This window comes from Brachyistius frenatus, unplaced genomic scaffold, assembly GCF_029030835.1.
Source record: "Brachyistius frenatus isolate BFR_SWC_R1_liver_20210118 unplaced genomic scaffold, ASM2903083v1 Contig_97, whole genome shotgun sequence".
NCBI classification, from domain to species: Eukaryota; Metazoa; Chordata; class Actinopteri; family Embiotocidae; genus Brachyistius; species Brachyistius frenatus.
This window is the reverse complement of record NW_027210696.1, coordinates 1,111,494-1,136,113: the sequence shown is the minus strand read 5'-3', so window position 1 is coordinate 1,136,113 and position 24,620 is coordinate 1,111,494. Positions and strand designations below refer to the sequence as shown.

The 24,620-nt window shown below is 41.0% G+C and overlaps 1 protein-coding gene across 1 annotated transcript in view; it reads left to right on the top strand.

Moving 5' to 3' along the window:
* The window catches only part of ptprq (protein tyrosine phosphatase receptor type Q), a 41,624-nt gene that overhangs the window by 6,851 nt on the left and 10,153 nt on the right, over window positions 1-24,620 (top strand). The window contains exons 11-42 of the mRNA XM_069711170.1: window positions 49-179; window positions 495-624; window positions 703-856; window positions 979-1,085; window positions 2,144-2,241; window positions 2,686-2,854; window positions 2,958-3,218; window positions 3,351-3,514; window positions 5,371-5,482; window positions 6,253-6,364; window positions 8,071-8,185; window positions 10,324-10,393; window positions 10,503-10,702; window positions 10,911-11,139; window positions 11,377-11,505; window positions 11,603-11,749; window positions 11,994-12,157; window positions 13,668-14,184; window positions 14,306-14,467; window positions 14,554-14,733; window positions 14,865-14,972; window positions 15,623-15,904; window positions 16,012-16,293; window positions 19,858-20,178; window positions 20,267-20,542; window positions 20,672-20,823; window positions 21,094-21,235; window positions 22,099-22,374; window positions 22,513-22,881; window positions 23,611-23,720; window positions 23,932-24,118; window positions 24,220-24,458. Coding sequence (XP_069567271.1) covers window positions 49-179; window positions 495-624; window positions 703-856; window positions 979-1,085; window positions 2,144-2,241; window positions 2,686-2,854; window positions 2,958-3,218; window positions 3,351-3,514; window positions 5,371-5,482; window positions 6,253-6,364; window positions 8,071-8,185; window positions 10,324-10,393; window positions 10,503-10,702; window positions 10,911-11,139; window positions 11,377-11,505; window positions 11,603-11,749; window positions 11,994-12,157; window positions 13,668-14,184; window positions 14,306-14,467; window positions 14,554-14,733; window positions 14,865-14,972; window positions 15,623-15,904; window positions 16,012-16,293; window positions 19,858-20,178; window positions 20,267-20,542; window positions 20,672-20,823; window positions 21,094-21,235; window positions 22,099-22,374; window positions 22,513-22,881; window positions 23,611-23,720; window positions 23,932-24,118; window positions 24,220-24,458 — 6,095 coding nt within the window. The remainder of the gene's footprint in view (window positions 1-48; window positions 180-494; window positions 625-702; window positions 857-978; window positions 1,086-2,143; window positions 2,242-2,685; window positions 2,855-2,957; window positions 3,219-3,350; window positions 3,515-5,370; window positions 5,483-6,252; window positions 6,365-8,070; window positions 8,186-10,323; window positions 10,394-10,502; window positions 10,703-10,910; window positions 11,140-11,376; window positions 11,506-11,602; window positions 11,750-11,993; window positions 12,158-13,667; window positions 14,185-14,305; window positions 14,468-14,553; window positions 14,734-14,864; window positions 14,973-15,622; window positions 15,905-16,011; window positions 16,294-19,857; window positions 20,179-20,266; window positions 20,543-20,671; window positions 20,824-21,093; window positions 21,236-22,098; window positions 22,375-22,512; window positions 22,882-23,610; window positions 23,721-23,931; window positions 24,119-24,219; window positions 24,459-24,620) is intronic.

The following is a 24,620-nucleotide window of genomic DNA, read 5'->3' as shown; positions in this document are numbered from 1 at the left end:
TATGTTAGGGGAATAATTACAGTATAGGTATATGGTTTATGATTTTAGGTCTGGCTCCTCCGAGCAGAGTGAGGGAGAGTGTGGTGACGGATTCATCCATTGAGCTGCTTTGGGATCCAGCACGAGGACAGGCTAACGGCTACGAGGTCATCTGCCTCAACTGTGACCACTCTCTCAGGGTAAACAAGAACTCCACTTAAAAATACAGCACGTTTTCACCTGTTTAAGAAGCAGGTCAGCTGAGAGTCATACAAATAATAATTTTCAATATCTGGGTGAATAATTACATGAGAAAAGTTCACACCCACTGAAATGACTGATGACTTGCCTTCAGCAAGGCTCTAATCAGCAGTTGCAGACTCATGATGACCAGAAGTTGGCGTGCTTTTTGTATGAAACATGAATGTATGCATGAGTGTAATCTCCCTTTGCCTTGAGTTAATGGTGTTGCTGCTGTATAATAAGGCTTTGCTTATTTGATTTGTGTGCTACAGGTGCAGAAGGTGTTCGGCCAGAGTGCAGCGTTTTCTAGTCTGACTCCAGGCGTGCGCTACCACTTTGCAGTGCGGACAGAGAAGGAGTCCTTTACCGACAGTTCGCCTGTCAGCATCAATGTCACTGCAGGTAAACACATACATTCTAGCACTTCTCCATCTTTCTTTTCGAATAATTATGTGTAATATTTGTTTGTTTACGTGGCAGCTCCCAGCCCAGTGGAGGTCACTCTCGTCAATAAAACCACATCATCCATATGCATCAGTTGGAGTGTGGCCAGGGGATTGATGAGCACACTTATCCTGTCAATCAAAAACAGAACATCCATCCAAGAGCTGATCCTTTCTTATCAGGAGCCCAGGTCAGTCTCATTCCTGTCAGCTAGTGCACACATTATTACTGTTTAATGAGCTTGGAGTGACAATCGCCAGATCGAAGCTTGTGCTTCAAAACACTGACTTCTAGAGCTGTGTGTGTTCACAGACTGTACGGCTTCGAGGGCCTCGCTCCTGGAAGCCATTACACAATTGAAGTAATAACCACCAGCGGGGGAAGAAGAAGTCAACCTGCTACTATGATCCTCTATACGGGTAACTTAAGACATAGGCAGTACACTATGTTCATCAATACTGGTTGTATGGGTGCCCACGTGTGCATGTGTGCAGGAAAGAAAGAAAAACGACTTTGATTACAAAGTTAATGTAGCAGGAAATATTATAGTCACAGGATAGCAGAAATATACAAATTCTACTTGTAAATATTATCAGAATAAGTATATGATAGTATATATATTTATGTGTATGTATATATATATACTGTATGTGTATATATGTGTGTGTGTGTGTGTGTATATATATACTCCTCGGAAACCATGAGACAAAAAGGAAATTATTTTTACCCGTACATGGCTTCACTCTTCTTTCAAGAGACTGATAACATATTATTTCAATATTGTGTTTGAGTGGGAGGGTGGTGTTAAATAAATTATTTTTAAAATAGAAATTAGAACACAATCTTTGAAGCGTAGACGGCACAGCCAAGCAAGGAAATTACTTTTGCTCTTACAGTGATAGGACTGACTTTTTTAATTCAATTTAAATTTAATTTTACACGTAGAAATGTGATTTAAAAAATGATTTAAATGAAAGTAAAAAGCAAATAATGAAATTGTTTTGGTGAAATGAAACAAAATACTTCCACAATTTAGAGGGATATAATGTACTTTTTAATTGCACTACATTTGAGAGCTTTAGTTACCTCACAGATTAGAACTTACATTTTTTTTATTTTACAACAATACAGATGATCAATTTTTTAAAAGATGCACTGTTATGGATTAAATTAGCAACCCTATATTTTATATAAAAAATAGCTCCAACTTCAACAGATACACAAACATTAAAGCTTAAGTAATAATATTCCAATATTATGTCGTATAATAATGTACCAGAAATACTCACAATCTCAACTCTCAATACTTCCTCCAACACAGTTCAGTTTGTATGTCAGTGCTCAGTCATCGCCACTATCTCTTCCTGTTCACTCAAAGTGAAATAATGACGCATAGAAAAAGTTAACTCTATGTCGTGACTGATGACAATCATTAGGTGTCTGCAGTTTCACATACTAATGAGCGCCTTGTCTCCAGTCCCAGAGGTGCCACAGGAAGTGGCTCTTTTGGAGCAGGTCGTGACGTCTGTGTTTGTCACCTGGAGACCACCACCAGGACAGGTGGAGGAGTACAAGGTGAATCATGCATACCACTGTCGGTTCCACTGAAATAGAGACAAGCCTGCCATCAAAACTTCCATTCTGATGTGCCAACTTGCGTTGGTTCTTGTCATTTGTCTTACAAACACATAACTCAAAAGGATGACAAAAGGATGTCACTTGCGTCAGGTTCTGCACTCACATGTTGGTTACTTAGCAACTGCTGTTGGCACACCACAGATTCGATTACCAACCCTTTAAAGATATATGACCTCCGTAGAGCCATGGCCAGGAAGAATGCCCAAGCACATTACAGGCACGCACAACAAAAGTCCACATTTAGTTATCTTTATTTATTTATTTACAGTAGAAATAAATGAAAGACATTTGATTTGTATATAACAGTATATAAAGGAAAGGCCAAACTTAAATCTGTCACGTTTACTGTCAAGATTTAGGATTTTGTTTTGTATTTCTCAGATTCTTTTTGGCCTGCTTTCCATGGACAAGACGTCATGGATTGAGGTGCTTATACGGGGCACAAGTTATGAGATCAGGGATTTGATCCCGGGGTCAGACTACGGTATCAGCATTCAGAGTGTGCTGGGCTCAGACACCAGTCAGGCAGCCCACAGAGAGTTCAGCACACGTAAGAGATACAAATACATAGAATCTTCAACTGTAAAAAATAATACAAATTTTGACTAAATTACAAAAGCTACACTTGTAAAATTGCAAACATTTTCTTCCAGGCCCTGCAGGGTTATGCGCCCTCCATTTAGTTAATGTGAACTCGTCATCTGTCTCTGTGAGCTGGGACAGCGCACCTGGGCAGTTTGACTTCCACAGAGTCACTGTGGCCAACACTTCGGTCACAAACACACTCACCATACCCAAAGAGGAGCGGGTTGCCGTGGTTACAGGGCTGCTGGACGGGTGCAGCTACAACGTGAGCGCTGAGAGAGTGAGAGGAGTGACAGCGGGAAACGCTGCCTTTCTGACTGTAACCACAGGTAGATTTTATTACAGGGGCTACACTGGTCAACACCACATTTTTATCACCTGCCCTGATCATGGCTTCTTTAAGTTACAGAAACTTTCTCCACCTCTCTGACTCAGTTTCTCCCTTTCCTGTCCTTCATGAGTGCCAGCCCGTGTACAGGGATTGCGTGTCGTGAAAGTATCTGCACGTGCATTCTCGCTACGTTGGGAGCAGGCGGCAGTGGGGTGTGTGGATCAGTACCATGTGGACCTGCTACCAAACCAGGGAAAAATCACACTTCACCCTGCACGAGATGGATACATTCAGGTACACATTTAGTGAAACATAGTGTTTATATAAAGTAACAACTTGGACAACATCACAGTACAGTTCACCTTAATAACATCAATGTTATCAGAGTGAGTGAAAGAGAAAAACTTAGAGCTGTAGATTTATATTTGAGCTGTAATTCTGAAAATGTACAGCACACACACACACACACTTACAGGACATACATAGATGATCTCTCCTCCCATTCAACCAAATCCCACCCCATAGCGGCTCTTCCCAGCTGCCAGGTGTCAGATACCCCCCAAAATGTAACCTTACACACCACACACTGCACGCACACATAAAGAGCACACAGAGCAGAGAGTTGAGTAATAGATCTCATTATTTATTAAGTTGCCCTCATGAGCTCTACCCTGAATCATTCATTTGCTTAAGCAGCTCTCCCAAGAAAGGCAGAGAGAGCAGAGGGAGAGCATTAGCTTCGGGCTAATGAAAGGACCCATTGCCCTCCTTTGCTAAGCACTAAAATTTTGGAATACCTCAAGACCAAGATCCGTTTCTATCCAACGCCTGGACGACTAACCGTGTAACCGTTGTGCATGCCACTAACCAGCTTACATACTTGGAGTCCCCCCTTGTTCAGCTCAGTGGATTACTTGTAGAGCAGTGCTTTTGGCTGTACAGTAATACTGGATACAACATTACTGGTGAGGCCTCTAGCCTCTATAACTAAACCAAAGCTAACTCTGCTACCCAGCATGGCCTTCTTCTCAATCATCCTGCTGCTCACACTCTGCCAGGAACAGGTGCACTCACAGGTAAGAATTCAACACTGGATGTTACCATTCGTACACGTAACATTAATACTCTAATCACTCGGACTTTTGTTGTATTTTAGCTGTAATGAATAAGTGCACATAAAGCCTGATGAGCTATTGAGGGCAAATGCAGGGAATGTGTTGCCAAATTCTTTGGCGTTAAGGTATGAGTGTGCCAGCATCCTGTCAACCAAAACACTGATGTCACAGGTGCTACTGTTGGCTGTAACATGCACCCATGTATTAACGCTGCAACACCGGAGACACTGCTCGGATCTGTCTCACAGACATAAAGATACAGACAACAGCAACCACAAGCTGTCATCCACTCACTACCACCCACTTTCATATTAATACAGATGGCTGAGCAGGGTTGTGCTAATTCTTTCATAGGCTACATAATGAAATAAAATAACAGAAGGCTGAGTGTCTTTAGGGTTATTGCAGAGGTAAATTGGATGTATTTATTCATTGAGATGGAGTGTTTGTATTTCTTTCTGCTGTAATTGAGGACATTATTGAATAAACTTGTTTGGAGAGAAAAGCAGTTGGACTGCATCACTGTAGGTTTTAGGAAATTATGATTTGGCAATTGTCCATTCTTTTGTGCTCAACTAAACAAATGACTAATCCAGAAAATACTTTGTAGATCCCTTAAGAGTGAAAATGATGAGCTGCCGTCTCAAATGTGAATGCTTTTACAAACTGCTGTGAAGCTTTTTACATTTTTGTTTAAATTACACATGGCCGATTTAACACAACACACCTCCTACTAACATGTGCTACCATGTACTATGATTGAGAATTTATTTTCTCCACTCCAAACTTACTGAAACTTTCTGAAAGAAATTGACCAAAGACATTACTAGGGTTACAATGTCTTATAAAACAGTATATTCAAAAAAATATGCATCACTGTCAAACCAAATCCATTTTAAAAGATACACATTTGGAAAATAATGGGTGGTGTTGATGAAGAGGAACTTCAGCTTATGAGCGTGCTGGTCTTGTGCATGTGTGTGTGTGTGTGTACAAGTGTATGTTGTCACCAGGTGTGTTTCTCTTTTTCCACAGGTCGATGTGGTGAATGTCAGTCCAGGGACAGAGTACACTGTAACAGTCACAGCTGCCTCCTCTTCCAACATCAGTCCTGGAGTCAGCCGCATGATCAATACTAATCAGAGTGGTGAGACGTGCACATACCCACACTGTTTGTTGATGTTTGTGTCCGTTTTGTTTTCGGGTGTTAAAGTACCGTCAAGCTCTCGTCTGCCCTCCGCTCTGCTGTTTCAGTCACTGTACTGTAAACGAACAGTACACCACAGAGGAAAAGGAATTTGCACAGTAGGGGTGTGTGTGTGTGTGTGTGTGTGTGTGTGTGTGTGTGTGTGTGTGTGTGTGTGTGTGTGTGTGTGTGTGTGTGTGTGTGTGTGTGTGTATACTTCCTCCCTCTGCTGTTTAATTCCTTTTAGGTAACTTAAGCCCGGGCTTTTGAACCACAGAATGAATGGGTCTGCAGTGAATGTCAGTGAAATGCCACTGCTGTGTGAAGCCTTATTCATCAGGGTTCAGCCTAAAACACATTCACGCTGGCCCAACACACATACACTCACCCACACACACACACGCGCGCACACGCACTCGCAGGCAGACAACAACACCCTTCTTCAAACGATACTGGTGCTGTGCTCGGTTAAGTTCTGATACAGTAGATATTGATTAAAAGATTTGTAGTGTGCTTAGTGATGGTTTTTTTGTGCAGTTGAAAGAAAATACTGGATTAGATCAAATGGGGGAAATATGCGTGAGCACACTGAGACACCAGTTGGCACAAGTACTAATGGTTAACAATCAACTGTTTACACAGCTGTACAACATACAGCTAATTGGGTAGAATTAGATGTTCTGGTTCATCACTTCTTCTCTCCTTCACACACTTCCCCTCTTTTTCTCCAGTTCCCAGCCGTCCTTCTGCCCTAGAGGGAGAAGCTGTCGGCTCTAATGGCATTCTGCTTTCCTGGTCCTCTCCAGTTGAGGGCAGTGATAATATTGATGCATACATCATCAGGTACTTCTTTGTCTTCTTGGAAAACTGTGACTCAGCATTTATTTTTGGTTTAAGTTGTGAGTCTTAGATTAAAGATTTTGTTTCAATCACCAATTAGAAACTAATTCATCATCAGATAATAAACATATCAAATATAGAAATATGAAATACTTAGTTGACGAATTGAAAAGTAAAATGGCAATAAATAGAGAAAGAATCTACTATGAAGATATACATTTCAATGAAAGATATTTAACATGACAAACAAATATAGTGTGAAATTTAACTTTAGTGTTAAGTCTTTTTGGTAGGTTTCTGTGTACCCTGTTTCTGCGTAATTATCATAGTAGACAAACTGAAATTGACTATTTTCAGTGGTGGACGAAGTATTCAGATCCTCTACTGTAGTTCTACAATTTACTCCATAAGTCATGCATTCAAATCTCACTATGTATGTATGAGTACACAAGTTTTATCAGCAAAATGTTCTTAAACAAGTTGTTATGCTATGTGGCTCCTCCAGTGTCATATAAAGAAATCACTGGATCATTATCAGTGATATGTGTACAGGTAGGTAGGGATTTTGGCTGAATCCAAATGTCTGAACTTCACTCCTGCAGACTCATGACTTTGCTGCCACGTTCCTGGAAAGTCTGCAAGTGCTGGGGTTGTCAAAAACCACTATTGATGCAGATTACAAATGGCCTGAAGTGGCCTCTGCAGTCTTTTAGAAAATCAATTTAGGGTGCATACTTTACCAGACTTCATTGATTTAATTATCCACGATTCAATGCCATGCATCTGTGGTGGTATTTTCCTAACTGCTGACAAAAAAAAAAAAAAAAGGTTTTATTTACACTAAAATGATCATGGAATATGGTTCCATACACTTTGAAATTGCAGTGAATAGAATAAGTGGCAACCACATTAAAATATTAGTGTCAAGGAAATGTTAAAAACAACATGCAATAGAGGTATACAACTGCAGAGGGGGCGAAAGGAAAGCCTTACTAAGGGACTTAAGGACATTGTTTTACTTTAAGTCAATAAGACAATAGACAACCACTTGAAATTATCAATGACTAAATATCTATATCATATCAAAGTTAAAAAAAAAAAAAAAAATTAAAACATCATGCCCGGGGAAAGTTTTAAGCTTGTTCTTTAAAGTAGACAGGGTGTCTGCCTTCCTGATCCAAAGTAGGAGTTGGTTCCACAGTCGAGGAGCCTGACAGCTGAAGGCGTCTTCTCCCAGTCTACTTTAGGAAACCCTGGGAACCACAAATGTAGCACTCTGTTGGGATTTTAGGGTACAATACGATTTTTAAATGATGGAAGATAAGATGGAATTTGGTTATTCAGGACTTTGTTGGTAAGAAGGAGGATTTTAAATTATATTCTTAATTTTATAGAGAGCCAATGAAGGGAAGCTAAAATAGGAGAAATATGCTCTCTCTTGCTTACTCCTGTTAGTTCTCTTGCTGCAGTAACTTTGACTCAACTGTAGGCATTTTAGAGAGTTATTGGGACATCTTGATGATAAAGAATAAGTACACCTTTAAGTTGTACTTAATAAAATAAATGTGAATTTCCACCACTGGTAGTTGTGCATGTGATCGTAATAGGATGTCAACTTTTTTTCTCCATCATTCAGGCCCATAATGGTCATAAATATGTAATGTGAGTTAGAATATGATGATCTTAAATATGTTTTTTTTTTCTTATAGGTACAAGGAGGTGTGTCCTTACCCCGATCACTCTTTCACACAGGTGACCCAGTACCTGGATGCACCAGAGACTCTCCTCACTGTGTTCACTTCAGGTTCTACATACCACATTCAGGTCAGTATTCAAAACCATATAACCATATTACATATTTCAGTGCAATTTACAGGAATTTGTTTAGGTGAGATCACAAGGAAGTCCAAGGGCCATTTTCAATCAATAAAACCTTTATGAACAAAAAACAGAGTGGATAAATGGAACAAGCTGTCTCTTTGTTAGTTGCATGGTTTATTATTTTTGGGGGATTTGTTTCTCTTTGCTTGTAAAAAAAAAAAAAAAAAAAAAAAATCTTTAATAAAATATTTAAGTATAACAACAAGCTGTCCTGTTGGGATTCTACACATACAAGACCAATACGATTAATACTTTGGGATATGGGTGTATATTAAGTTTATCTTACATATTTTAGATATATTTTATTTAGTTTATAGACAACCAAGCATCATTAGTCTTTGTTCAGCAAATTTATTCTTAGAAATTGTCCTCCCGTCACATCATGTGGATGTGTCTATGTGACAGAGATCCCACAGGACCAGACTATTCTCTTGATCTGGCTGAATACTGGTAATTGATCCTGATTGCATTATTAATCAGGTAAACAGATCTATGGATCAGCTGGGTCTCTTTCCATTGTCTGTTGTCACTGAGCTTGAATGTGATCATGGTTATTAGTTTTCAGAATTCATTAACCCACAATGACCTTTATACAAATGGACTTTGAGAGACTGACACACATACAGATTATACCTGCACAAACTGTATTTGTCTGTGCATGTGTGTGAGCATATATCATATTACTACATCTCACCTCTGAGTGTGGTACACTAAACCATGCACACAGCTGCACACAGCTGAGCTCATGAGCAAATACGCTCTTATTTTTCGACCCATATATATCTGATATCTGACTGTGTTTCCGAACAGACTCCACAAATCTTGCATGAGTCCGTTATTCACATCTTATTTTTTGATAAACAAAAATAAATATACAATTTATTATTCCTATTCATGAATGCTCTATAATCAAGTGTTGTATTCTTGAAAAAGGAGCTGAAGGCTTCATGTTCTGTCTTGTTTGAAGTCTCTATGAGGTCCAGAATTGCTCTTGTTTTAAATCCTGAAAGCATAATATGAGACAAAATTACTGTAGACTTATTTTTCATTGTTCCTTCATATTTGGTGATTTTCAAGGGATGGACAAAAATAATACCATTTATTCATGACAGTAGCCCACAAATAAACATTTCTGAGGTAGTGATAATGCTTGCTTTTTATTACTGCTGCTACCATCTATTTAACATTGGATTGTATTGCACACATGATGTATTCACTCCCTGTAAATGCTTATTTGTAAGCTGACAAGTTACTAACCAAGAATTAATACCAATTTTAAACTTTATGAAAAAAAACATTTAAGATAAAAACAACAAATTCTTGGTGGCTAAACTTCAACTTTTCACCCGTTGTACAAGAGACGAGGAAGGGGGAGCCAAGTGCAGACACAGACGGGCAGGAACAGTTTAAGAATCTATTAGAGAGCAAAATCAATCTTACACCTTGGCCAGCAGGAGACAGGAGAACAATGATGGTGCGTTACATTAGGGCTGATTGGAGAATTGGAAACAGGTGAGGTGGGTGTAAGAGTCAGGTGACAGGGAGCAGGACAAAAGTCAGATGACATCTGAAAAAAAAAACATGACTCAGGCTGGGTCTGTGACAAAACAAAATTATTTTTTTCTTGTGTATGGTCTATAGTTTTTAAGATATAGTTTTGGAGGTGGTATCCATTATTGGCCATTTAAGTGAATTACTGAGTAGACTGATCATCAGCCTAAAATTGTCTTTTCATTTTCACTTTATATTTCACTTCACACATAATTTATCTTTCATTCATTTTTATGCGTTCTATATAAATCTCAGGGGGAAAAAAATCAAGGGTGTGGAAAGAAATTCAAGTTAAGATGCTCACATGATCGTGTTGTGATCTGTTTACATACTGTTGACATGGAGGGAATACAATGTTGTGTCACAGTTGGTCATGTGTTACTGGGATCACTGAATCACCAATCAGTTGTGATCATTGCCTGAGATTATCAGTTTACTGGGATATGGTAACTGCTCTTTTGAAGGAACATGTATTAATCATTGTAAGTAATACCTACCAACTCTCTCTCTCTCTCTCTCTCTCTCTTTAGGTAGCAGCTGTATCTCAAGCCGGAATAGGAGCATTCAGCAAATCCCTATACATAAAGACAGCTGAGTCCCGTGGGTATTCATGCACATGCATAGACAGTTGCAATCTGACCCCAACGTGCAAAATAACACCAATGTGTGCACATTTGTATGAACTTGCATGTGTGTTTATTTCCTCCAGCCCCTGGCCTGGTGACCAATCTGACAGCAAACGCGCACAACCACTCCTTCGTCATGGTTACCTGGTTCTTGCCACACCGCATCAATGGACTCATCACAAAGTTTGCTGTAAAAGCAAAACTCGTTCGGACAGGGCAGACCGTCCGCATGCTGGAGGTCAATGCGGAGGACATCATGACTGGAGCACTGCCCCATTGCAATGTACTGCATTATTAAGTTATTAAGGACCCTCTGTCCTTTAAACTGTACTGTTAATATGAAATGTTCTGACTTTGTACTATTTTTCTGTCAGGATTATAGATGCTACCAAGGCACAAGGCAGACAATCTATACAACATAAGGCTTGATGGTGCATTTCTCCTAAATACCTTTCTTTCTGTTTATTTCCTATATGATTTTATGTGTCTAGGATGCAGCTGATATCCTGTCTCGTGCGACCCTTAGTCCCTTGGAGATAACAGCATCGTCTCCATCCATCACCCTCTCTGCTGTGCCCCCTGCAGCCTCTTGGAGTGTGCCCATATCAGTAGGAGTTGATCAGCTACGACCTTACACTGCCTATCTATTTGAGGTGTCTGCCTTCACCTCTGATGGAGAGGGACAGATAGCCTCCACTATGGCCCGCTTGCCAGAATCAGGTGTGGAAAAAGAATCAAACAAGGCTGTAGCTTTTGTTTAATTTGTGTATTTGAAGGTGATCAACATTCATTATACCTACTATTTATTTTTTATTTATAATCATGCATAAAAAAAAATATGTTTTTGTGTGTGTGTGTGTGTGTGTGTGTGTGTGTGTGTGTGTGTGTGTGTGTGTGTGTGTGTGTGTGTGTGTGTGTGTGTGTGTGTGTGTGTGTGTGTGTGTGTGTTTATTGCAGCTCCAGAAGACCCGCCACAAAACTTCAATGTATTGAATATGACGTCTAGATCAATCAGTGTGTCCTGGATGCCTCCCAGCATCACGACAGGAAAGTTCACCTACGTGCTCTACCTTTATGGACCTACAGGTTATTAAATATTGACTCAAGAACACACACTTATATGTGTACAGATAATACACACAAAAAACACACATCATTTTCTGTATTTTTTTCCTTTTTTCAGGTTTTTTGTATGACAACAGCACAGGAGACATGCGTTTTGCGTTTACTGGTTTGACCCCCTATACACTGTACACTGTAGCTGTCCGAGCAAAAGCAGCTGGAGAGGTGGGTCCAGCAGCGCAGGATGATGTGGTTACACCTGCTGAGGGTGAGGACACACATCTGTTTGCATTTAAATGAATCACCTTGAATCCGCATCAAACTGTGAATTAACAAGTTTCACAAAAGTAGTCATTTTTAAATTATTTTTGTTCATTTAACATTACGAGAAGAAGTATAATAAATCACGCACAACTACAGAAATGTCAAAAATAAGTCAAGCCTAATGTGTTCCTGTACGTCTCTGTGTAACTCTGTCTAGCTCTGTTTGTATGTGTGTTTTGTGTGATTAGCTCCCAGTGCTGTGCAGAATCTGATGGCAATAGCAGAGGATTCGGTTTCAATTCGTGTGAGTTGGAAAAGTCCCGCCCAGCCCAACGGTCCCATAACCCAGTACAGACTGCAAGTCTTGGTTCATGAGGCTCTGCTGCAGGACATCACACTCACTGCAGAAGTGGTAATCCAGATGTTATACAGCTTTATACAGTATAACCACCATAGAAATTGACATCACAGCTCAATACTGCAGTGTTAAACCAGAGCCGGTTCTATTGAAAATGTTGATTTTAAATTGTACTGTCATTCCTTTCTCAAACTTACTAGACACATTACACATAAGTGGTTAAAATATTATGACGACCCATAGAATCTAGTAGAATTGTCAAAAAATTACGAGGGGCTCTGTCATCAGACTTACATGTATGATGTAAACAGAAAAAACACCACTACAGCATAAATTTCAACAACTTAGACTGTGCTGTACGGGTACTGTAGTCACTCACCTTACATCTTGTCCTGTCAACTGACAAATTTCTACCATTGGGATTTCTATCATAAGGCCTATTATAAAAACATCTACAGTATATCTGCAATCTGTGAGCAGGGCTTAATTTGTAAATCAGGGCGTCCCTAGAGAGGGTGCCGCTCCGACAGGTCAGGGGGAGAGAAAAAGTCATGGAAAGAGTAAAATGGCAAAAACTCTGCAGTGCCTGGAGCACATTGAACAATTCCTAGGTGCTAGCACTTGAAAAAACTCTCATCACAAACAAAACAGCAGTTATTTACATTTCATAATGAGAGCATTCAAGGTAACCAGTCAATATCAAGAGGGGGAGGTTTGTAAAGAGAGCTGTTCATGACTTGCAGCACTCTCTGACTGTCCCTTCACTTCCCTGTTGTTTCCCCTCTGTCTGTGGATTATTACAATGATGGTAAAATGGAATGAAATCTGAAACCTCTGTTTACAACCACGGAAAGCAAGCAAGTGACGTCTTTTGTCTATCTATTGATCTGCTTTCAGTACTATCATGAGACTCATCAAACAGCGCTGTCCATGGTTCTGAAACAGCAGCTTAGCCACAGTCGCACGAATCTTGGCCAATAATTTTGTTGTTATTGCTGTTTTTCTCTAGATACATAAAGCTCAAACAAAGGTGGCAAAAGTATCTGATGTAACAATCGAGCTCAGAGTATACTACATGTGCACACTTCGTGCTGCTATGCTATTGTTATCGCCACTGTGTTGAGGTGCGGAACTGACCTGGGCCTACTAAGGGTCCGACTGGTTTAAAGAATATCAATAGATTTCTTTGACTTTCGTACAGTTTGCCAGTTTCTTCCTTGTTGAAGTTCAAATCCCAGTAACATTAACCTGCATGATGTGCACATAAATCTTACAGTACAGGTTTCCCAGCATTAAATGTCTATTTTTTCAGAATTTAATTGTATCCAAAATAGGCAAACAATTGATTTACAAGTAACTTCAATGGAAAATAAGATAATTACAGAACAGATAACAGATAATTTGAATATTACACCAAATTCATTTACAGATTTTGATAGTCATAAAGTAGGTGTCAGTCCCAGTCTGGGAAAACTAAGCCCTGCCTGTAATTCATGTCTGCTGTCAATTGGTGTCTACTGATTCAAGTATAAATTGTTTGAAAATGTTTTTTAAATTTCTTCAGAATACAACTGGTGTATATGAAGATGAAACACTTCCACCTGATATCCATGACAATCCGGGGCGACGTAAGAGAGCTGCTCATCTCAGTCTGGTTACATCTCCGCCGATTTTCACAGCCACTGTTTCTGATCGCACACTTCCCACTGATGGGACTGCTCCCAGCTTCACACGCTATGGACTTACAAACACTGAACACATCAGTAGCACCAATGCTCAACTAACTGCTGACCCCATGGCCTATGACAAGCCCAGCCTTAGTTATGTCACTGGTTCACAGTCTAACAGCGCAAACATTCAAACCACTGACTCTGCTGTCTTTGGGACTTCTGCGTTTTCACCTACCTCTGTGCCACCTGCTACGCCTCCACCCTGGCTGACAAAGCAATCACATGCTGGCGATATGATCTCAGACTCCTCCCCCCTGGCCCTGACCCCAGGCCAGCTCCGCTTGTCTACACGTGATGCTTCAGTTACAGGACACTTTTCAACACGCAGTGCATCAGTGTCTGGGACTACAGGTGGGAGAGCACTAACTGTAAACACTGCTGCTGTGCTTTTACAAGGATTCTTGAAAATAATTCTTGACTGTTCATGACCTTGTATGTCATGTGTCTGCATTTGTCTGCATGAATGCTGCAGGGGTGACAGTGAGAGAGGAGGTGATGGACGTTTTGTCTGAGGAGTTGTCTTACCTGGTATTCGATCTGAATCCCTTCACTGAGTACATGTTCAGGGTCACTGCCTCCACCACTATAGGACAGGGCCCTGCTACAAATATCACTGAGAAGACCAGGGAGCAGGGTGGGTGGTCACGTTACACTTTTAATAACTATAAACAACAAGAAAAACTGCATTTGTCTGTAATAGTGTCTGTTTCTGTCTTTTAGTCCCCAGCTCAGTGCTCGAAGTGTCCTATCAAAACATCAGCTCCACCTCTATACAAGTGAGATGGGTCCCGCCGCTCAATCCCAATGGACGGATCACACATTACACCGTTTATGGTCTCAAAATGCACAGTAATGAGGCCCTGAAGTGGATTACTGACAACACCAGCTTATTGATTACAGGTAGAGTGTCCATCCAATGTGCACAGATACACAGGCAGATTGACATTTTCTTAAGCCATGTTCTTAGTTTATAATAGTCCCTATAATAAAGCTTTGCTGATGAATATCATTTTCTCTCTTGTAATGTATAGATCTGGACAAGTACACTGGTTATAAGCTACGTGTCGCTGCATCTACAGCTGTGGGAGAGAGCTCTCTGTCTGAGGAAGATGATATTTTTGTTTTTACCCTCGAGGATGGTATGTGCTGGACACTGAATATACTGTACACATACACAAATACAAAGGTTAATACAATTGTGTGACTTTCACTGGTGGAAATAACAAAAATCCAAACACTGTATTTGCAAAACAATAGAAAATATCTTTACAATTGTCCTAAAAGGAAATGGGGCCGCCAATGTAGGAGTTGATGGGACGAAAAGGGCCAAAGAGTAATTTCCAAGCAAAAAAAAACCCCACTCGTGTCATTTCATCTCTCCTTCACATCATAACTCCTTATAACAAATACCTCAACATGGCTTAACCTTATCTTCCATTAAATCTCCCACCAACTCTAAATGAACATTTGCCTATATTAGCACAATTTAACAGTCTGTGGTGAATTATATCTGCTTAACTATGTCGTGTCAGCCACACACTGAAATAAATAGCCCACAGCAGTGCCGACCATCAGACCTACAAAGCTTGTAATGTTATTATTATCAACATTTTAATGTCAGGGAATGAATGTCAAGCTTTTGAGTAAATGTATCAAAAACGTATATGGACAATTTTATTGTTAGATTATGTGCTAGTTAATCAATTGCAAAAGATCATTTATTTTCTTTGACTACTTTTAATAAATCATCTTAACTCCTGTTGGATTTTACTTTCCCTCTCCCTCCCAGAGCCTGACTCCCCGCCCGTGGACCTTTCTGTGGTTGACACCAGCCCGTCAACTGCCACATTGGCCTGGTCTGCACCGGAGAAAGCCAATGGGGTGATCCAGCATTACAAGGTCCTGTATGAGAATGAATCCTTCTCTGAATTGATGAACACATCCACCAACAGAGTCACTCTGATCAATCTGAAACCGTTCTCCTACTACAATGTGTCTGTGAGGGCATACACGCGATACGGCCACGGCAACCAAACGTCAGACACTCTGTACCTGCTGTCAGGAGAAGATGGTGGGTTGAAGGATGCACCCACTTGGACAAATACACACATATAAAAAAGTTTTTGAATCAATATCAACTGTATCAACCACATTTTCTGTTTTTTATTTCTTCTCCAGTCCCAGGCAGTCCTCCGTATGGCCTCACCTATGAGTCAGTCAGTCCCAGCGAGGTGAACGTAACCTGGCAGCCTCCTCTGCTGCCTAACGGCATTATTATTCACTACAGCCTGGAGCTCTGGAACTCCAGTCACTACCTGAACCTCACCTCTCTGAGCAACTACATCCACATCACGCATCTGAGGAAGTATGCACAGTACCGCGTCGTGGTTCAGGCACACACACGAGTTGGGTCGGGAAACTACAGCAGCGAGCCACTCAACATCACCACACTTGAGGATGGTGAGAGGGACGGGGGAATGGGAGAAAGGGGGAGGGTTTGTTTTCAGTTCCAGGACACTACACGATTACATCATGACTGGCTGACAAGTTCGAAGGGCATCTGATTACATCTGACTTTTTTCTAGTCTTTTCCTCCTCAGTTACTTCTCTCTGTTTCAGCTCATGCTAATGACGTTACATCACAGGTATCTGATCCTACGTGACATCTAGTCCTCCATCGGGACTAAGAAGCAGGAACAATGGATTCATTGCAACTAACCAGCTTTTCTTTTTAGGACAATATTCTGTTGTCTGGCATCTTCCTGGGGGCCTTCTGAATTGAGCACACTGCTAAATATTTTTGAAATTAACTCACCATCACGTATCAGTGCAAAGCTGATAAGTCTTATGCCTGTTTGTAGTATGTTACTGGAAAGTCTATCTCCTGCATCTTAGCTCCAGACACATCTCCTCAGTTCCTCCACACCAAGAAGTTGTCAGACTATGAGGTAGAGTTGTCATGGCAGCCACCACTCGAAGCCAATTCAGACATCCTCTACTACATCGTCAGAATTTGGTGAGTTTTGGCATCTGCCTCTGTCTGCCTGTTTGGCAGTAAGAGGTTTGAAAAAACAAAAAAACATAATGGGGCATGAACGTTTTGTCTCTTTGTCAGGAATGAAACGACCGACCTGTGGCAGAATGTGACAGAGACCTCAGTGGTTATTAATGTGGACTCGGAGAGTCAATACAATGCCTCTGTCTCCAGCTGGACCAGACTGGGAGATGGAGGGGTGCTGATCTACATCACCTTTACCACTTCTGATGCAGGTACTTGAGGAATGTTGTGTTTTTTTGTCAGGAATCTTAATACAATGTTTTGGAGGTTTTTCTAACTTCCTCAATTTTTGTCTGTGTCCTCTTGGTCTGTTCTGGATTTAAGAGCCATTTGACCCCCCGCAGAATGTGACTTTTGTAAATGTAACAGCCTCCTCTGTCACCTTGATGTGGCATCCACCCACTGAACCAAATGGGATTATTGTACACTACACCATTTACTACTCTGCTGACAACACTGTGACTGAGCAGGTGAGGCTCTTATACTCTATATACTGTAGAATATCCAAACATTTTCACTCATTAAAGCTAATTCAATCAATATTTTCATATAAAAATTTGTGAGATGACCCTGCGTAATTTGAAATGAGTATAATAACAGTGATAAACCAACTCTGCAGTTCCATTTTTCTACACTAATCATTTTAGCGTCTTTTAGCTGATTGTTTTTGTTTCCTGACCGCCAACTTTCCGATTTAGGTTAATTGTGATTAGTGTCATTAACCTCATTTTTGTAAGTAACTGCACAGTACAAAACGGCAAAATACCAATATTCAAAGTCAGTTACTATTTGGTGAAGTAGTTCAGCATGTAGCCGCCAAAGAACTAGATCTTTAGACTTAGGAAAATCTATTGACAGAAATGGACTACAATTTTCACATTAATGTTTTTATTAATGTATATTCACCCCAAACTAAGAATCATTTTGTTTTTGTCATCTTAAAGGGCCCTTAATATTTACACAGAGCAGGTCCTATAGGGAGCATGCCATGGTGAACTGCCATATGTTCTACTGTAGTCCAGAAGGGACAAACAAAACGCTGGCTCCAGAGAGGGCCATGTTTTTTGCAATTTTCATGAGCAACGTAGGTTCTCTTACATGTTTGGAAGGAGAGGGTGAAGTGAGGGATATTCAGATGGATTGCAACCTCAGAAAATCGGAATAAATGATGGTATAAACATGACAAATGTAGATTCTTCCTGGTGGCTGGTGGTTGACCATCCCTTTTCTTACCTACTTAATATTTTATTTTTCTTTCATTTGTTACTCATCAACGTATACAGCTCTTTTTGTTCTTGTTCAAATGCCTGTGTCAGTGTGTGAAAACAACCTTAATACTTTTTTTTTTTTTTTTTTTTTTTTTTTTTTTTGTTTTATCCATAGAGAGTTCTTGTTTCAGACTTGCCTGTTCAAGCCTCTCCTGAGTCACCCTTCATCTACACTCTGACTCGACTGATTGGGGGCGATAACTACACCCTGTGGATGATGTCTAGCACTGTGCAGGGTGATGGAGGGGTCCAATCCAAGCCATTTACCCTGTTTTTACCAGAAGACGGTCAGTCAGACACACATACCTATATACCAGCATACATATACCAATATAAATGAGATAAAGTGAATATACACACATAAAATACTACACATAATGCTAGATAATAATTGCATGCAATGATTCAGAGTCTCACTGGAGGGAAAGTCTGCACACTTTTTTCAAAACTCTTAACAAAAAATTACATACAAACGCTGTGATTGAAAATGTAGCTTTCAGCCTGGTAGTGGAAGCAGATAAATGTCAGACTGGCAAACCGGCCGCCTGTGAGTCTGTTCTTTGAAGACAGCCAGTCTGTGCGTGATGAAAATTGTGAGGGATTAAAAAAAAAAAAAACTAAGAGAAAATGAGCACACAACCACTTACAATTTGATGACAGAGAAAAAAAACAAAGCCTGAAGCGCTTTGAGAAAATTCATATTAGTTCATACTAAAATTACATTGTTGCCATGTAATCTAAAATTTTCATACATGCACATACTATTTATTTCTATTTTTTGTTATGTTCACAAATGAGAGGGTTTATAAAATGAATCTCTTTGTTTTTATGTGATTTTGTGAAAAATGGTGCAGACAGCCTTTACAGACTTTGTCACATATGTTGCATATTTGTTCGTAGCCATTTGTTTTTTTCTTGTCAACATTTTGCTTGTGAAGTAATCTCTGTCTCTGAATGATTGCTGCTCATACTGACTCTGTATTTCTGCCTGTGCTCTAGCTGCTCCACTCTCAGCCAAGCACCGGACCTCCAGGGCACCTTGTCTCTCCCGCACAGCCAAGCCCAGCAGGGTTTCACTCCCTGGGCTCAGACCCCCACTCACATCTGGCCACTCACATCCACTCATTCACCTCATGGATCTCTCAAGTTTTATCCCACCCTTTTCCCTTCATCTGCCCTTTTTTCTACTCTGTGTACCATGCATTATTTCCAGGAGAAGCTGAGACGATGAACAGGATGAGTATTTCTTTTCATCTTTCTACCTTTCGATCCCAGATTTCCAGTGCACAGACATCTCTCCTAAATGTCTCTGAACATCTCCAAATTGTTATTGTCACTGTGTCTGTTTACGATATTGGTTTGCTGTGCTGTGTTTCTGTGTTAGTAAATTGATGTCATGCTGTATTATTCCACTTGATGTGATGTTGGATTTTGTTAATTATAACATTGCTGACAATAACCATGACTATGAAAGATGACGACGATGATGACGACGATGACGACGATGATGATGATGATGATGAAGACTGGCGCACTGTTCATTTTCCCTGAAGTATCAGAGTGTGAATGGTTGATTGATGCCCTAATTTTATGGCTTACAGTTCAGTAGGCTCATATTATAAAAGGCTCACTGTTTCAACCAGTCTTGTCCCTGGTGGTTAATAATAGTAACACTCGTCTACCTGTCTCCTTCTTCAGTGCCAAGTGACTCGGTCCGAAACTTGACGGCTCAGATCTTCAGCTCCACAGTCGTCGTCGTGAGCTGGGAACCTCCGCTGGAGCCCAACGGTCGTCCCCACTACCTGCTTACCTTACAGGAGGCCGCCATTTCCCCAAACATGTCCAACCAAGGGACTCAAACTTTCAACAAGACCACCAAGCATACAACAACTGACAATGTCTTCCTATTCACCAATCTCCGGAAGTATTTCCCTTATGTGCTCACTGTTACCCCAGCAACCCGTGCTGGCCCCGCCTACAATTATACGAGCACAATGGACCTCAGAACAGCAGACGATAGTGAGTTTATCGACACATATAATCAATTGTGAAGTATGGTTCGTGTATTATTGTGACACTGATGGGTGTGGGTGTTGTTTGTCTTTAGTTCCTAGTTCTGCTCCATTGCTGGTGTCCACCAGGAACCTGTCTTCGTCCTCCATCGCTGTGGTCTGGCAACGCCCTCTGGAGGCCAATGGGGAGATAACAAAGTACACCCTTACTCTGTTTGGCCCAGGGGGCTCCAACACAACACATACCCCCAACACCTCGTTCATCCTCACTAACCTACTTCCATACACAGCTTACAATCTCACCATTATGGCTGCAACACGCAAAGGCTCAGGCCCTAATCTACTGCTGCAGCTGCATACTGATGAAGGCGGTTAGTTTCAAACCAGGTTTTAAATGTCTTTAATATCCATAGATGGTATATATTGATTAATCTATGTGTACTTATCTTCAATCTATTTCAGTCTATCCTCTTCTCTATCTGCCTAACTCTGTGTTTCAGGCCCTATGTCCCCTCCCCGTAACCTGACTATATACAACCACACAGCAGTCTCCGTGTGGCTGAGCTGGGAGCCTCCTCTGGAGCCCAATGGAGTGGTGATAAAGTACGGCTTCCGGATCCAAGACCTCATCACACACACCGTCACACATCGGGTACCGTTAATTTCACACGCTGAAAGCTCCTGCATGATAACAATAAAAGTCACACCTACACACACGCTGCACAGACCCACTCAGTAAGAGTTACACACAAGCAGTAGTTAATTTCACACTCCAGGTATCAATCAGCAGTAACAGTATACTTAGAAACATGTGCATATATGTGTGCTGATACACAGATATTATCCTCTCCAGTAATTAAGATGGGATGATTTAATCTCGTATGTATTTTTTATGTGTGTGTGTTTGTGGGAACAAATATAGAACTCCTCTGGTTCGTCGACCACAGAGTATCTCTCAGGCTACAGGCCTCATAGCTCCTATGAGATCAGTGTGTACAGTTACACCAGAGTGGGCCATGGGAATCAGTTCAGCAACCCTGTGACCTTCACAACAAATGAGTCAGGTATAGCACACACTGTTTACACACAAGGACATACAGTAACAGTTAGGTTTCTGCTCACAGTCTAGGGTACAGAAAGTTTGTATATTTAATTCAAATCAAAATACTCTGAAGGAAGTCTCGGGGCAAGCAGGTTTGCAGACGTAGCATAAGAACACAGAGTAAGACACAAAGGTGGATGACAATGGCCGATCTGTAGACTTCCTGTGGTTGTGTAAGGGATTTCTGTGTTGCCAGTAATTTTAGAGCTGAGATTAATGACACCTTACAATTAGCACCTGCCCTTTAAATTAGGAGGAGTGTGAACCAGGAAATGAATTAAAAAGTTTCTACGCAAGAAGTATAAAACATCTTTCATTAAAGTTTAATTTATGCAGAGACACTGTGAGCCTTTTCCACAATGACACAGATATTATTATTTAAAAGGCTCAGCAGCACAGACTGAGACTATAGCAGCAACAGGCACGGTTTAATTTTCTCTCTGGAACGCTAGGTTGTTACAGTGGAGTTGCTGGCTTTGCTACAAAAAAATTAATGAAAGGTGGCAATGAATTTTAGTAAAAATGTCTTAAAAATTAGGTTAAGCCTGATTTGTTTTGTTTTTGCATAATATATCAACCAGGGTCATTCATACTGTAACAAATAGGTAAAGTGTGTCTGCGTACACACATGCAAATTGGTAGTTTTTTGTAATTCAGAGTCCTGTCCAAAGACTATGCGAGTGTGGCAGCCTTTTTTTTCAGTGCAATGAAATACCCAACAGTATCTAATGTTGAAATTAACTTTGTTTTTTTATTAAGGAATTTTATCTACAGCTGAGGCTATAACCACATCATTATCTCATTTCTCCCCCTCTCTGTCTGCAGTGTCTGATTCTGTGGGGAACTTGTCTTGCTCAGGAGTGAGCTGGGACTCCGTTCAACTGTCTTGGGAACTTCCAGCCAGTCCTAATGGGCAGATCCTTTTTTATGAGATTCTAGTGGAGGTAGATCTGCAGTCCTACACCCAACGAGCCCACACATCAGAGTACACGGTGACAGGGCTGTTACCAGACCAGGAGTATGCACTCACTGTCACTGCAGTCAACTCTGCAGGACCAGGAGACAGAGTCAACTGTACAGCTTTCACCCTGTCTGAATCAGGTAGTCATATTGTCTTATTGTACCGTGTTAAGCATTTTGAACATTCAGGCACTGCTGATGATTTGGACTGTGACTTCAGTGAATTTTTTGTTTGATACAGAGTGAATTATTGATTAAATCCTCATTGTCTTTCAACAGTCCCAGCTGCCCCTCGCTTCCTCACCATCTCTCAGGTCACACCTAACAATGTGACACTTCAGTGGGCTCCACCACTCTCCATTCCAGGCCTGCTGAAAGAGTACCACATCGTTGCACAGCTGCTTTCAAATGCGTGCGAACCAAGCATACCAATTACTGCTCAGCCGACCCCAGAGGACGACCTGGCCTCAGACTGTGTGATACATAATGTCACACTATCAGTAAATGCTACAGATAGCACCAAAGAAAACAGCATCGCACTGGAGTCCCTGGCTAAATACAGATACTACCGCTTCAAAGTGGCTGCTGTGACCAACGCCGGGGCTGGAGAATACACACACTGGAATTATGAACGCACTCTGGCCGGAAGTAAGAGTATCACAGTGATGGCATGACCTTTTTGTGTTGCCAGAGGGCAGTTGGCAGTTAGTTAGGACCTCAGGAGTAATATTTGACAAATGAGTCAGTTATTTGTTTTCAGGTATACCAATTAAATTACACCTTAACAAATTCTGTGATAGAAGTTAAAATACATACCAATGTTTAACAGGCTGTAGATTCATCTTCCTTCAATGGTCAACTGGGTGCTGACTGTCTATAGCAATACCACACAGCAAAGTAACAAGTAACGTCACCATAGGAGAGAAAATGGCCCAGTTATGCCACTACTTGACAACATCTAACAACAGTGAAACCATGGGCTAGGCATTCAAAGGGCTGTGGACCAAGAGATACCAGCTGATAACATAGATGCATCAAGTAACACAGGTGTAATAACACAGCAAAATGTATTATTAACTGTGAAGAAGCCATAAGATGACACATTAACGCCGTCATGTCCTGCATTAGCATTATAATTTTATTGTCTTATATGCACTGGCAAAATTCAATAACTGAACTCCCCTGGTAGTACTAATGCATGCCGAGAGGTCTTTAGTTTGGTGATTCAGTGTTTGGAAGAAAAATTCGGTCTATTTTGTTTTATTTTGTTAAGTCTTGTTGGATTAATGGATCAGCGAGACACAGACATAATTTGCACCTCTGCATTTCAGTTAATAGCACAAAACAGCGGTCTGTTTTTCTCGTCTCCTCCCTCAGAACCGGATGTTCCTCCCCGTGACCTAAAAGTAACTTTGACCTCCAGCAGCCTTCGCATTGCATGGGACGCCCCAGCTGTTCTGTCCGGGCCGACTTCATATCTTGTGCAGGTCACTTCATTGAGTTACATCAGTCACAAATATAAACACGTCACCAATGAACTGGAAAACACAGGTAGACATTCTTAGAGCAGATCAACGTGATGTTATGTTGGTCCAGGTTTTTTAAAATAGCAGTTAAGGGCAGGGTAACAGGGTCGAAAAGATGCATCCAATAGGAAATCAAATAGTAATGTTTCCATGAACTCTCCTGTTATGTCAGGTGGATGGTCCTGGTGTGAACATCTCTACAGTGCGGGCTCCAGGAGAGTTGATGACTATCGTTGTGACAAACCTGACAGCTTTCACTCATTACTTTGTAACCATCACTGCCTTCACCGGTCCATTGGAGCATGCTGGCAGCGAGGGGAAAGCCATTGGGCCTATTGCCTTTCAAACACTGGAGGAGGGTAAGTTTACATATTGTCGTACCTACATCAGCTGCTGCCCACCTGTAAACATGACCAAATTATTTTATTTGTCTTTTGTATCATTCCTACACTATGCCCAGAGCCTAAAGACCCTCCCAAGAATGTGAACGTCTCAGTTATCTCAGAGGAAGTGAACCGTGTGGCGGTGACCTTCAACCCGCCAGAGGAGCCCAATGGAAACATCACTGCCTACTTTGTCTATGTCTACGAGAAGGATCATCTGGTCAAGAATATCAGCCTCAATATCTCCCAAGGAGAGCACAACACGCTGGCTGCTGTCATAGAAGGCCTAAAGGGAGGACACACGTACAGTATACAGGTGCAGAACACGCACATATCACCCAAACACAGACACACAGTCTTTGATCACACACCTGGAGCTACAACAGACAATAAATCAGTCCTTCTGGCCGTGTATGTTTTTGACCTTGTAAACATTTGTCATCTTCGCTTCTTTAATTGTTTTCTGTGTGTCCTTTTT